General features: G+C 36.3%; 1 protein-coding gene across 8 annotated transcripts in view; it reads right to left on the bottom strand.

Moving 5' to 3' along the window:
* Positions 1–10,727, bottom strand: part of LOC129568447 (interaptin) — a 53,891-nt gene that overhangs the window by 933 nt on the left and 42,231 nt on the right. For 5 of the 8 annotated variants that reach the window (XM_055446300.1, XM_055446301.1, XM_055446302.1 and 2 more), the window contains 6 exons: positions 3,942–6,082; positions 3,675–3,785; positions 626–1,879; positions 409–544; positions 253–324; positions 6–152 (listed from right to left, as the gene is read on the bottom strand). In XM_055446300.1, coding sequence (XP_055302275.1) covers positions 6–152; positions 253–324; positions 409–544; positions 626–1,879; positions 3,675–3,785; positions 3,942–6,082 — 3,861 coding nt within the window. Of the gene's footprint in view, positions 1–5; positions 153–252; positions 325–408; positions 545–625; positions 1,880–3,674; positions 3,786–3,941; positions 6,083–6,248; positions 6,500–7,555; positions 8,183–10,727 lie in introns of those variants that run through there. The other 3 variants (XM_055446305.1, XM_055446308.1, XM_055446307.1) reach the window with 3 other exon arrangements.

The following is a 10,727-nucleotide window of genomic DNA, read 5'->3' as shown; positions in this document are numbered from 1 at the left end:
TTTACCTTATCTGCATCTACTTTCTTTTGTTTGGCCAACTTCTTTGACTCTTTTTGTTTTTTCTTCTCCTTCTTCGATAGTTTGACAGGTGTTTGTTGACACAGTTCTTCATCACGCTTCGCCGAATGCAATTCGAGGCGCTCTTTGATACTCTAAATCAAACGAATAAAAATATTTATTTATTGTCATGTTCAACACAAGCCATTACAGAGTGGATTCTGAAGAGAGAAAAAACATTCTGCGGAAACTTACTTGATCTTCTTCTGCTTCGCGTATTCGGTCCATTTCAAGACTCTCAATTACTTCATTTCGCAATTGCACGACCTAAATACAAAATATTTGTTTTCCAGTTAGAATTGTTAACTGTTGTTGTAAGGTATTTTATGATAATAACAATTATGAACTAACATCAACTAAACGCGATATTAAAGCCTCTTCTCGCGTCTTATCCGAATCGGTTTTGTTGTACTCCGGTTGCGCCATAAGGACACGAATTTCATACTCGATATCAGCTTGTTCTTGTTCCAGCCGATGTTGTCTGCGTCTATAACGGAAAGCACAAATGTTTAGTAAAATTTATATGTGTTTTCCCACAGAACAAAAAGCGAAGAAAATAAATACTCACAGATACATAAGCTCGGCCTGTCGTCGGAACAGTTCATTTTTTTCGTTGACTAGTTCGAATAGTTGCAAAATGAGGTCTTCGACTTCTTTAGAGTTTGGTTTGCATTCGTTTAACGGAAGATTCTCGTTTTCGGTGCCTTCACACCGTTCACGTATCATTTTTTCTAGCATAATACCTTGCTTTTCTAATCCTTGCTGTTGTACTTCGATGACCTCGAGTTCGTGTCGTATTTCTTGCAATGGCAACATTTGAATCACTTTACGTGGTGGAATAGGCAGGGTAGGGGCTGGGCCTTTTCGACGTTTCCACTTGCCATATGACGATTTATTTGGACTATACATTTGACTCGATTCATCGTGCACATTTGTGGGCAGCACAATTTGACTTTGGCGATTTTTATTCTGTGACTCTTTGTTTTCTTTCATTTTTTCACATTGACGATCGGTAGCGGAAGGTGGAGTTTTGATCGGCGTAATCATTTGATCTGGAATGATTTTGCGTCGATAAGTAACGGCATCATCAACTGCTGGTATTTCAGTAATGCTTCTACCCGCCACTGTATCCGCCAAGTCATTCCACAAACTTTCATCGACTGGTATTAGTTTGCGTTGTGCGCCTGCAGTTTCCGTTGTTTTTTTTGGAGTTGATTGGTTCAGACTCAAATGATCACTGGTAAAATCATTTGGTTTAAAGTCTGCACTTGTGAAATTCGATGGTTCTACACTCGACATTGATATATCATTCGAAGATCTAACGTAATTACTTTCAATAGATGGTTCAAAATTTAAACTGCTTTCCAAATCAACAACAGATTCACTTGAGATTGTATGTCTCGAACTAAAACTGTCTTCCAATTTTGAGCTAACGCTTAGATAATGTGACGATGAAAGAGAATCATCTTTCATCATACTATGATGTTTTGGCGGTAGTGGTGCCGTGCGTTTTTTCCGCGTTATCGGTGTTGCACGAACGCTTTGCGATGGGCTACTGCTTGCACTGGCACACACTTTGTGCGCTATTGGAATATCGGGTGCTCGGCCCTTTTTGTGTCGCAATATTGTCGATGTTAATGAGCTCATCGAACCATGAATCTTACTTGATCTGTTCAGCGTACTCGTTGCACGGATATTACTCGTGGATGAAGCCAATGATCCATCACTTCCGCGTAAATCATCACCGACCTGTAACCGCATTTTCGGGTGCAATGTATTGTACGAGCGTTTCGATGCGTCGGGATTTGTTTGTAGCCCATTTCTAAGGTGGGGCGAAACAAATTTCAACATTGTTATTTAAATTTGAATTGAATCAAAAACCTTAAAACAATCACTTTAAATTTAATGGCTAGAGTTTTTCCTTGGCTATGTAACGCGTCTACACTTATTGAGAAGTAAATAGAAACTGAAACGAATGTTTCATCGCTCGAATTACGACATTACCGTATTTTTCAGTTGTAATCATTTTCATATTTCTGTTGTGTTTTTTTTTTCTCTCTCTCTCGTCTCAACTGTATTCTTCTTGCATTTGTGGATCATATACACATAACTGACAAGTTGACAAATATGTAATAACTGGTGTCATTCACTGGCTCTTTTATAGTCGTCTTAATGTCATATTGTATACCATTGTATGTACTCTTTTTTTTAATTATAAATGCATTGCGCGTTTAGGTTTTGTCATATGTACAAATATGCCCACAAGTCCAACACATGACTTGGTGCTGAACGTTAGGTGCTTCAATGTTTCTGAATGAATGTCCGCGATTTGCTATCTCTTTCAATACTAAATGCGGAGAAAATGTATTTTTTCTTCTTCCGAAAAAAAATGTGAACAATACCGGCGTGTGCGGAACAGAAAGCCGAGGAAAAGGGGGAAAGAGAATGGGAAGAATATGTAAATAATGTTTTAAAAATAAGCGTAGACCTAACTGTAAATCACAAAACCAAATGCGGTAATACTCTGTGTGAATATATGTGTGTGTGTCTCGCTCTTTCCATATTTCTGGCTGGCGTTGGGTTTTTCGTGTGCGTTGCATTGTTTTCGTTTTGTTGAACCATTCGTAAGACGGCTAAAAAACGAGCTGTGACTTGAACAGCACATTGACAAATAAATCCACGACAGTAAGAAAGATAAACAGTGCGTCTTTTGAGCTCGTATGCACAAACGTCAACAAACCACCGTCGAATTTTTTCTTTTCCTCCTTCTTCTTCCCTTTTTTTCCGAAACAAAAGAGCACTAGACACACCAACACTTCCAGATAGATAGTTAGTGTCGGTGTTTTCAATATTACACAAATGCATTACGTCTTACTTCATATGCGAGAGTGTTTGAGGTATTGGAAGAAGCGAAAAGAGATTTGAAGAAGAAAATGCAGTGAGCCACCATAAATACATCAAATACAATCATTTAGAATCCACAGTTCTGTCAAAATAGACCGCATCACTTCTTTCATTCTCGAGAAAACATACAAATGCTCAAATTTGAATATCTACTTTTTTCCCTCATTCAGCCGTGAAATATGAAAAATTCGAAAATTATTTTTCATTTGCTTTTATGGCCAATAAAATTTAAAGATATTTTGTAACATATTTTTGGAATCGACACTAAAGAAAACAATAGGACACCGTTCTCTTTTATACTCTATTTCTTCTATTCATCGGAAATGGCCCAACCAACTCAAAGTGGTATTTCTTTTTATAGATTTTGTCCTTACGAAATGTGTGGGCAATTCTTTTTTTTTCGTTCTGTCTTGAGAAAGAGTTCATGTCGCTGTACAGTGTACACATTCAGACTACGTGGAGGGTATGGCATGGAAGATGTGCCTCATTATCTATTGTTTATGGCGGAATAAAACATTCGATTAAACATTTCACGTGGGTTTCATATACAATGCACGACACGATGTCAAGATCATTATACAATATACATCTATTCAATTTACTCTGATAACAATTCTCGGAAGAGAAAGGAAATTCATTGCTGATAAGAAATGATTACAAGTTTAAGGTGGTTTAAATTAACTTAAGAATATTTACAAATTTACATCACTTACATTGGCTTTCGAGGTGTTGGAACGGGTGTTCGCTTAGCCGACAATGAATCTGTGTCGGTTTCGGTTTGATTTTCATTTTCGCTGTCACTTCCAAATGGGTTCGTTGAAACTCTGCAATTAAATCAGAATGTTCGCTATTTATAATGGCTATCATCAAGCAATAAAACGGGGAACAATGCTACAACTTTGCTTTTGTTTCATTGACAATTAAACGCAGAGAGAAAAAGTATCTCGATTGCATGTAGAGGTAATGATGTGGATGTTTACCTGTGATTTTTTGGAAATTTTTTGGGAGTACTCTCTTTCATCAATTCGATTTCATCGTCCTCGCTATCAAAGGGATTGAGACTCTCTCTTCGCTTTGGAATTGGTTCAAAGCTATCATTTTGTTCATCATTTTCGTCTTGTTCATCATCACTGCCGAATGGATTCAAGCCATTCGGATAATTCGTTTCATCCTTTTTGCGTTCATAATCTTCGCTGCTCAGTGAATTATCTGGCAACGCTTTCGGCTGAATATCTAAATTATTTGAGTTGTCTTCGACCATCTGATGTTTATCGGCCAATTTTTCGGATGAGGCTGTAGGCTTTTGTTTTCGTTTCGATGGAGTAGGTGGATTAAGTGCAGCAAAATTGTTTGCTTCTTCATCTAGGTACACATTTAATGCAGCACGTTGACGTGGGACCGGTTTTTTCAAATCAAAGTCATTCGTTTCCAATGTGTTTAATATCTTGTCTGAGTCAGCATTTGAATTGACATTATTTTCATCGTCGGCATTTAATGACAATCGAGTGGATGGCTTTAGTTCTACATCTACATTCAATTGTACTATTGCTTCGGTTGCATTAGTAACATTTATCTTGTCATTGTTCATTGACTTTTTTTTCTCATTGCATTGCCTCTCTACATTTTCTGCAGCGGTAGAATTTCGATTTAATCTAGGTGAGTGATGTGGTGTTTGCTCTAGCTCCGACGAACATTGAGCTAGTGCTTCAAATTGACTCAGACGCGAACGCACCATTTTCTGGCTATCATTATCACTTATTGAACTACTTTGCTCTCTTAGATCGGTGACACTTTCAAGATTATTTGTATCATACTTATCGATATTCGTATCAATAGATGTGTTCTCATTGCAACCATTACGGCTAATACTCGGAAGTTCTTTTTCTTGTTCTTGTTCTTGTTCTTGGTTTTGTTCGCTGGTTTTGTTCTCTCTTTTTTCCGTCAACAGATGGTTTGATTCGTCAGATACTGGTTCGATTTGTGATTCGTCACTAAGCGGTTCTAACCGATTGACACTTTTTATATTGATGCCTTGTTCAACGTGACTGCTGTCGTTTTTGTCATCGTCGTCGTTTTCGTCGTTATCGTTGTCAATACCATTGGAATCTCTTTTGTCTTCTAAATGATGCACATTATCGCTCTGCTGGCTTGCCTCGATGAATTCAGCATTTTCTTTGGTAACATTAGTAAAACTGTTTAATGCATCTAATGGCAAACTGTTCTTTGTATTGAGGTTATTGTCAATCGAGTTCACTTTTTTGACATCGATTTGTGGAACTGTTCTGGGTGCGCTGGGCGTATTCGCACTGTATTCATTAGCACTGCAATTTTGTGGTTCGATTTGTGATGATTCTCCATTAGCACTCGTTGATACACCTGCTTGCGTTTGAAGGTTTGGGCCCGATGTGCACGCGTTAGATTTCACATTGTCTTGGTGCACTTTTTCCATTTTATTTTTGCCGTAGAGTTTGTTCAGAACGTTTGCTTTTGATGGGATTGGTGGTAATTTTGGTTTTGCTACTTCAACAGGGGTGACAGGATCAAGACTTGGGGGCAACGTTTTCGGCAGCGAAGGTGGTCTATTATCAATCTCCTCGTCGCTTTTATCAAACGTTGATGCTTCGATATCATAAACGATTTCATCCTCATTTTTTGCATCATCTATTCGTAAATCTTCAGATTCATTTATCGTTGGTTTGATATCGTTTGCATCATGTGTACAATTTTTCGAATATAGTTCAGTAAGACGTTTCAAACTTTTCGATTTTTCTTCATCGCTAAGCGATTTCTGTAGTAAACCTTTGCCATTCGATTGGAACATGGCAAGTTTCTCACTAAACGACTGTCGTTGCTCGTCCGCCACTTGTGTTGACAGCCCCGATGGATGCTCCACATTGTTATTGTCGAGGCGAATTTTCTTTTCTTCATCGGGACAAGTTTCGCAACAAAACACACCGTCCACTTCAGTTTCATAAAAACTTCCGGGCGTTAGTTGTGAGTCGCAACGCGCACATCGTAAACATTTCCGATGATACAATGAACCATCAATAGCTAAACGTTCGGCAAAAAATACGGGTAGACCACAGTGCTTACAAGGTTCACGCTTCGGAATATGTGCCATCTGCAAAGAATTCAATATATCTGCTATAGTTTCTTTATGTTTTTTTCTTTCTTTGTTTGGAATTTTAATGGGACTTCATATTTTCCAGAAGCTCAAGCAGAATGAATGAATAGATGAAACATATATACGATATTATGATTGAAAAAAAAAATCAACTTTAGTTTACCTGTTTTTTTCTTGTATCGATTAAAATTATGAGATTCAATCATTCGGGAGTTCGCTCTTTGTTCGGTCTTCTTTTTTGTTCTTGAGATTTCTTTATTGATCGATTTTCTGCGATTACTTAACTTAGTTTTTTTTTTACTTAATCGTATTCAAATAGTATGTATGATTTTCACAAAATGTATATGTGTGATGAGGCTTCTAGCAGAATATTTCTGGTTTATATTGACCCATAATATCCAAACTTTTTTCGTCCTTTACAAATGGAAATCAAAAAGAAAAAGCACATAAATTATTAGCATATTTAAAAAAAATTTCTGCATGACAAATACAAAAAGTTAAACGAAAACTAAACATTTAAAGCAAGCAAGCGAACAAACAAAACACAAACACTCGTACAGTTAATTGAAATACAAACTAAAACGGATGAGAATGTAAAAACGAGATGCTTTGCGGCATATGGTTGGTGCAATATTAAAAATGCATTTTCATTGAAGCAACAATGCGGCAATGTCACTGCTTCAGACTTTGGTATGATCGATGATTCATTTTCTATGGTCACAGAGTGGGATGAAACGATTCATACATTAGTCGTCAAGCACCTCATTATCCATTTGTGGTAAATGAAGTTTGTATTACAAAAGCAAACAGGCCAACTAGATACCAGATAATTAACGGTTTATGGTCTAAGCGTACAACTTTCTTGCACTTTCTTTTTGTTATATTGTTGTTGTTTTTTCATCAGAAAAGATTTCTGTGCGTCGAAGGTTTTGCATCAATGTAAAGTTCAAATGATATGTGACACTTTCACTTTCGGCAACGACAAAAATATTTGAAAACAAAAATCGACAGCATGAAGCAACAATTTCTGACATTTCGGCACATAATGCCACTAATTTAAGTGTGAAACATTCAAATGAGCATATTTTAAATGGCATTTAAACTAAAAGTTAGGCAATGAATACTTTTAAACGATGAAGAAAATGTATCATCATATAATTCTCAACGAAAATACTGAAAACTGCGAAGCAGAATTGTAATTAGGTCTTTAAAAAAGAGTAAACTATGGAATTTCACAAGTTTTGTTAAGTGTAGTCGCTTATCATGCGAATGTCGTGATGTCATTATTATTATTATTATCAAAATTTTAAGAGCATTTGCCATAGATTGTGTTTTTTTATGAAATGAGAACGACTGCAAAAGTACAGACTAAAGAAGTGACGAAAAACAAATGCATCGTGTTACACTCTGCGCACACGAATCTATTGACTTTTGCATTAGTGGTGAAGAGTTTATATATCAATTGTTTACCCAATGTCACGAAGATAGTATAACGCGTCGCGTTTTTAAAGTGTGTTTCATTGTCATCAAGTAATTCTAGGAGTTCTGCTCATGATTTTAACATTTAATTTTCAACAGGAAATGCATTTGACTTGAAGAAAGAGTGACTATTTTTGGCAGTTCATCTTATGTAATTTCAAAGCGAAGAAGTATGCGTAACTGAACTATTTGAATCTATTTTTAATTTGCGATTGAAGCTTCTTTCACTTTCTTAGTGATGTCATTTACATCAACTTCGTTGTTTAATTTTGCTTTGGTTACAGTTGCCTTTGGCGATGTTTTCGTTTTTTCATTTCCTCTTTTCGCGGTAGTTGACTTTCCGACGCTTTTCAGATTTTCCTTTGCATTGCCTTTCTTCTGTTGACCTTTTGGCGACGCGCTTGAGCTTGCCGGAGACTTTTTCTTCTTTTCGGGCGAAAATTCACTTTTCTTCACTGGTACTTTTGATTTATTTGCAACGCTTTGCGGTTCTGTATTTTTCGTACTCTTTGCAACTTTATCAACGGTTGATGATGATTTTCGTTCTTCAGTTGATTTTTCGAGCTCTTTTGGTTTGTTTGTGGTATCATTAGATTTATTCGATTGCTGGGGAATTTCATCCTTTTTGGTTATACCAACAAAATTAGTTATTTTCATTTGGTATGATTATTAATAGAGCTAAGAATCATACAAAAATCAATGGGGCAAACAGAGTGAGTATGTGTGCAAAACACTATGAAACTCACATTATTGACAGTCAAACAAGACGGGAGAAAATCAATTAAGAAAGTGGATATGAGACAAAACGAACAGCAAACAATGGACGATAGAATTCAATCATCAAACAATCGATTGCAATTACCTTATACTAAGCAAAAGTTTGTCGTGTCATTATCATTGAAGAAAGCAAATAATAACTTGTTAGGTGATATGAAGATTTTCATTTGGATGGACAAAGTGGGGGAAATTTGGTTGCAGTGGCTACGAACTGTTGGATAAAACAAATGAAATCGCTCGCAATGCTTATTTTTTCCGCTTAGCAATAGTACTCCTCGTAGTATTTCTGCAAAAATCAAATACAAACTCTGAATTGCTCTGATTGTTTAAGAGAAAATGTTGAGCATAATGAATTGGCACTTGAAAATTACAATGAGATAAGAGGGAAATGTCTGGATTTTGCGCTAATCGTCCAAAGTGGAAGAAAACCCATGTAATTTTATGCAAAGAGCTAGAGAGAGAGAGAGATAAACGCTCTCAAAAAAGCCTTCAGATCCATTCGCTGACAAAAACTATTCTATAATCCACTGAGTCGTACGTCCCATGAATTTGCACTGTAACAACCCGATTATGTGTTTGTATGTGTTTCTATTCTATCACAGTTTATCAAATTTCACTCTTCGAGCCCTATTGAAACCGGCTGTAGACACGTAAGATAAACAACAATTACCAGAAGTCAAATATCGGTATGCGACTGTTTATTTTCGCACACAAAACTGTTATCATTGTTCAGTATAGCGTTAACCGGTCGATATGTTTATTGAACACCCCATGAGCACACTCTATGCAAATGAGGTAGCGTACGAATGCCAAAATCAAATGGTGATATTACGTTTTCCAAACACGAAACAATGTAACGGGAATAATAACATCAATTTCGAAAGGTAGGGGAACACATTTTGGGAAGAAAATCGATACACGGAGGCCATTGTTTGTCGACACTTTTTTCCTTCTCTGTAACATTATTGTTGACAATTGATGAAGGTTCCCAGCGTCCCGGTATGCCATTGTACAACATCACTCCATAACGACTCAAATTCAAAGAAATGAGAAATGTCATTTTGTTACTTCATAGAATGGACCATTCGAGAGAGAAAAACAATATCACGACTTTATGAAACTCCATTGCGCGTAACATTTCGACAAACAAACGCATGAAATGGCAACGTTTTCATCCAAGCGCGGCCAATATAAAACGGACGGAAAGTGTGCGCACCGCATAAAAAAATGGGAAAAATTCTCAGAACTAAAACATGTTACAACTTTTGTTTTTATTTTATGATTCATTAGCGTCCATGGCGCTATTTCAGCGCACAGTTTGATATATAGAATTGCACGGTCATTGTTCAAGTATCATATTCATTTAAGAAAGTGGTGTAAAGTTGCAAAACGCCAATTCCAAAAATAAGAATGACTGCTGTATCTCGTGTGCTTTGTATATCATCACACATACGAAAGAAACGAAAGCAGACATCAATGAATTTCTGGCAAAATCGAAATATGGGCTTCATCACCGCTAAGCAAGTGCTTTATTCATATTATTGTTACTGGCAATCCAAAATGTACTGGCTCAAATACAATCGCCAGTGTTTTCACCGAAGCCATTACTTCATCTTTTTCCATCACGTTTTCATTTACAACTTTCGGTCTTTTTTTCACTTGAAACACTCACATGCATACATCCAAATGTGTTTAGTGGAAGCTAAATGGCTAAAATAAAGAATGGTAATTGTTTATTTGGTTGGTTTGAAGTTGTTGTTAATAAAACAATCGCTAGTTGTATCTTCACCAATCTTCTGAGAGAAGGAATTTGCATGAAATAGCCATTTACGTTCAGTGACCACTTTATCCATGCAATCTATTCAGATTATTTTGTTGTTTTCTTTTCTAGAGTTTTACGGTTCATACGTGATGAACTTCATTAAAAATTCCTCTCGACGTGACTGGAGATATAGAAGACGATTCTGTGTCAAGCCATAAAAAAAATCTCACAACAATATTTTCCTCCAAGAAAAATCAAAAAAAAAAAATATTATTTTTGCTACCAGCTCGGAATTTGAGCTGAGTCGAAAAGTCATAATAGAAAGTCACAAATTGAGTTCGGTTTTTCTATAGAATTTCGTAACTCGGTTCTATAACGCCCAACATTTTGGCTTTTGCTCTTCGATCATCATTAACATTTGAAAGGAAAAAGTCTAGTCTTTTGTGAAACTTGCAAAATTGATTTTCTTAAATCAGAACCACGAAAAAAAAAATGATTTCTTTTCATATGTAACGGATGGAAGTTTATTTATTCCGAATTTGAGCATTCACAAAATGTGTCTGCTCAATTAGAATGGATATTTTCATAACAAACAGCCCACCAAATGACCGATTCAATCTATTA

The sequence above is a fragment of the Sitodiplosis mosellana genome, unplaced genomic scaffold (assembly GCF_009176505.1).
Source record: "Sitodiplosis mosellana isolate CC-2019 unplaced genomic scaffold, AAFC_SMos_1.0 Smas_scaffold_19, whole genome shotgun sequence".
NCBI classification, from domain to species: Eukaryota; Metazoa; Arthropoda; class Insecta; order Diptera; family Cecidomyiidae; genus Sitodiplosis; species Sitodiplosis mosellana.
The sequence above is the reverse complement of the archived record's forward strand: the minus strand, read 5'-3'. Positions and strand labels throughout refer to the sequence as shown.